Source organism: Monopterus albus, unplaced genomic scaffold (assembly GCF_001952655.1).
Source record: "Monopterus albus unplaced genomic scaffold, M_albus_1.0 scaffold573.1, whole genome shotgun sequence".
In the NCBI taxonomy this organism is placed as follows: Eukaryota; Metazoa; Chordata; class Actinopteri; order Synbranchiformes; family Synbranchidae; genus Monopterus; species Monopterus albus.
Window position 1 is genome coordinate 13,886 of NW_018128453.1, and position 4,179 is coordinate 18,064.

At 42.1% G+C, this 4,179-nt stretch overlaps 1 protein-coding gene across 1 annotated transcript in view; it reads left to right on the forward strand.

Annotated features, from left to right (window-relative positions):
* Positions 1-4,179, forward strand: part of LOC109953195 (peroxidasin homolog) — a gene marked incomplete at its 5' end in the record, with an annotated part of 47,420 nt that overhangs the window by 11,231 nt on the left and 32,010 nt on the right. Inside the window, one exon of the mRNA XM_020588619.1 lies at positions 2,993-3,265. Within this exon, the coding sequence (XP_020444275.1) occupies positions 2,993-3,265 (273 nt within the window). The remainder of the gene's footprint in view (positions 1-2,992; positions 3,266-4,179) is intronic.

Sequence of the window (4,179 nt, forward strand, 5' to 3'; positions counted from 1 at the left end):
ACTGGAATGTCCCACTGAGCTCTGAGCAAAGCCTGCGGACTTGCATGTAAAAGTTTCACTCCACGTGCTTTCACACACACAAAGGGCATTCTCTCCTCTGTTGGTTGCTCTTTCTCACTGAATTCTGCCTGACATACAGATACTTAAACAGAACATAAAAAGACTACCTCTGTTGCTTTGCACAAACTCAGTACATTCCCCCTTTTTGTTATATTACATGTGAATCTGCTGCTGGTTTTTTTACATCATACAGTGGGTACGGAAAGTATTCAGACCCCCTTAAATTTTTCACTCTGTTATATTGCAGCCATATGCTAAAATCATTTAAGTTCATTTTTTTCCTCATTAATGTACACACAGCACCCCATATTGACAGAAAAACACAGAATTTTTGACATTTTTGCAGATTTATTAAAAAAGAAAAACTGAAATATCACATGGTCATAAGTATTCAGACCCTTTGCTGTGACACTTGTATATTTAACTTAGGTGCTGTCCATTTCTTCTGATCATCCCAGAGATGGTTCTACACCTTCATTTGAGTCCAGCTGTGTTTGATTATACTGATTGGACGTGATTAGGAAAAGCCACACACCTGTCTATATAAGACCCTACAGCTCACAGTGCATGTCAGAGCAAATGAGAATCATGAAGTCAAAGGAACTGCCTGAAGAGCTCAGAGACAGAATTGTGGCAAGACACAGATCTGGCCAAGGTTACAAAAAAAATGTCTGCTGCACTTAAGGTTCCTAAGAGCACAGGGGCCTCCATAATCCTTAAATGGAAGACGTTTGGGACGACCAGAACCCTTCCTAGAGCTGGCCGTCCGACCAAACTGAGCTATCGGGGGAGAAGAGCCTTGGTGAGAGAGGTACAGAAGAACCCAAAGATGACTGTGGCTGAACTCCAGAGATGCAGTCGGGAGATGGGAGAAAGTTGTAGAAAGTCAAAGAAAGTCAACCATCACTGCAGCCCTCCACCAGTCGGGGCTTTAGGGCAGAGTGGCCCAACGGAAGCCTCTCCTCAGTGCAAGACACATGAAAGCCCGCATGCAGTTTGCTAAAAAACACCTGAAGGACTCCAAGATGGTGAGAAATAAGATTCTCTGGTCTGATGAGACCAAGATAGAACTTTTTGGCCTTAATTCTAAGCGGTATGTGTGGAGAAAACCAGGCACTGCTCATCACCTGTCCAATACAGTCCCAACAGTGAAGCATGGTGGTGGCAGCATCATGCTATGGGGGTGTTTTTCAGCTGCAGGGACAGGACGACTGGTTGCAATCGAGGGAAGGATGAATGCGGCCAAGTACAGGGATATCCTGGACGAAAACCTTCTCCAGAGTGCTCAGGACCTCAGACGGGGCCGAAGGTTCACCTTCCAACAAGACAACGACCCTAAGCACACAGCTAAAATAACGAAGGAGTGGCTGAAAATGGCTGTCCACCAACATTTACCATCCAACCTGACAGAACTGGAGAGGATCTGCAAGGAGGAATGGCAGAAGATCCCGAAATGCAAGTGTGGAAAAACTTGTTGCATCATTCCCAAAAAGACTCATGACTGTATTAGCTCAAAAGGGTGCTTCACGACATCTTTGGGTTCTTCTGTACCTCTCTCACCAAGGCTCTTCTCCCCCGATAGCTCGGTTTGGCCGGACGGCCAGCTCTAGGAAGGGTTCTGGTCGTCCCAAACGTCTTCCATTTAAGGATTATGGAGGCCACTGTGCTCTTAGGCACCTTAAGTGCAGCAGAAATTTTTTTTGTAACCTTGGCCAGATCTGTGCCTTGCCACAATTGTGTCTCTGAGCTCTTCAGGCAGTTCCTTTGACCTCATGATTCTCATTTGCTCTGACATGCAGTGTGAGCTGTAGGGTCTTATATAGACAGGTGTGTGGCTTTCCTAATCACGTCCAATCAGTATAATCAAACACCGCTGGACTCAAATGAAGGTGTAGAACCATCTCAGGGATGATCAGAAAAAATGGGCAGCACCTAAGTTAAATATATGAGTGTCACAGCAAAGGGTCTGAATACTTATGACCATGTGATATTTCAGTTTTTCTTTTTTAATAAATCTGCAAAAATGTCAAAAATTCTGTGTTTTTCTGTCAATATGGGGTGCTGTGTGTACATTAATGAGGAAAAAAATGAACTTAAATGATTTTAGTGAACTGACAATAAAAATCTTTGATCTTTTACAAAACCAGCAAACAGTACTCACACATCAATATGGAGTCATAGCACCAATAGCCGTTGCTATGGGAGATCAGCACGACTGTCTTTACATGACCTAAGGATCATCATCGGGGTGACAGATAATCCTGGTGTTGACCCTTTGTTAAGGAACAGTTTTTAAAGCAGATGTGTTTCCTGTCGCTGTATGATTGCAAACACCAGGCTTCTCGTTGGGTACATATTTCCTCTGACTCCCCTGTGATCACTTGCCAAATATGGATAAGGCATTTTGTGACACAGGAAATCGTTTTAGCAGTACTCAGTTATTGACAGAAATATACAAAAATGTATGAACCAACCTGTCAAGTTTAATGTTGGGTATTGAACTTCAAAACTTTTATGGCATCGATAGAACTACTTCAGTACTATCAAGTATAGAAAAATAGTTTTCTACCTTTTTATTTATTGATGTTGATGTTAACAGAATCTAAGGTTAAGGTAAATAGGTTTACTTTTTATGTTATGAAACTGCTTTGAATGCACAAAAATGCCAAGGAATTTCAAAATAAAAATGTACCAAAATGTACTGGAGGTTTTTTTTTGACAAAAGTATTGTTTAGGAACTGGTATCGAAGTCAAAGTATGATATCGATACCGGTATCGAAAATGTTGGAAAGATACCCAGCCTAGTTCAACTGTTCATACCCTGAAATTGCTCAAACCAGAGATCCATATGAAAAATGTTATCACCTCGCATGTAATTAATCTAACCACTTTACCACATTCTCTCCTCCTCTCTTTCTTTTTGCTGCTCCAGCACGACCAAGTTTTGTGATCCAGCCCCAGAACACTGAGGTGCTGGTGGGGGAGAGTGTGACCCTGGAGTGCAGTGCCACAGGCCAGCCACAACCTCGAATCTCCTGGACAAAGGGCGACAGGACGCCCCTGCCCAATGACGCTCGCATTAACATCACCCCCTCTGGAGGGCTTTATATCCAGAACGTGGTCCAGGCTGATGGGGGACAATATACCTGTTTTGCCTCCAACAACATTGACACTATACATGCTACAGCTTATATCATTGTACAAGGTAAGGAATCAGAATATATTTTCCTACATTAACTGTATGTACTGTAGGCATCGGAGTCATGAGTAAAGGGATGCACTGATACCGAGTACCAATACAGATACTTAATGATGCAATGTTTCTACTAAAAAAAAAAGCTCTTATTACCATCAAAGTGCAGTGACTTTGGAGACGATTTTTAATTTCATAAGATTTACTTTCTGATAGTATCCTGTGTAACAGGAGGCTGTACAAGTTACCTGACAACTTTCTGTGATAACAAACAGCACTGCCACCATTCCTATTGGAAAAACATGTACAAACCCAATTCCAAAAAAGTTGGGACACTGTACAAAATGTGACTAAAAACAGAATGCAATGATGTGGAAGTTTCAAATTTCAATATTTTATTCAGAATACAACATAGATGACACATCAAATGTTCAAACTGAGAAAATGCATCATTTTAAGGGAAAAATAAGGTGATTTTAAATTTCATGGCATCAACACATCTCAAAAAAGTTGGGACAAGGCCATGTTCACCACTGTGTGGAATCCCCTCTTCTTTTTATCACAGTCTGCAAACGTCTGGGGACTGAGGAGACAAGTTACTCAAGTTTAGGAATAGGAATGTTGTCCCATTCTTGTCTAATACAGGCTTCCAGTTGCTCAACTGTCTTAGGTCTTCTTTGTCGCATCTTCCTCTTTATGATGCGCCAAATGTTTTCTATGGGTGACAGATCTGGACTGCAGGCTGGCCATTTCAGTACCCGGATCCTTCTTCTACGCAGCCATGATGTTGTAATTGATGCAGTATGTGGTCTGGCATTGTCCTGTTGGAAGATGCAAAGTCTTCCCTGAAAGAGACGACGTCTGGATGGGAGCATATGTTGTTCTAGAACTTGGACATACCTTTCAGCATTGATGGTGCCTTTCCA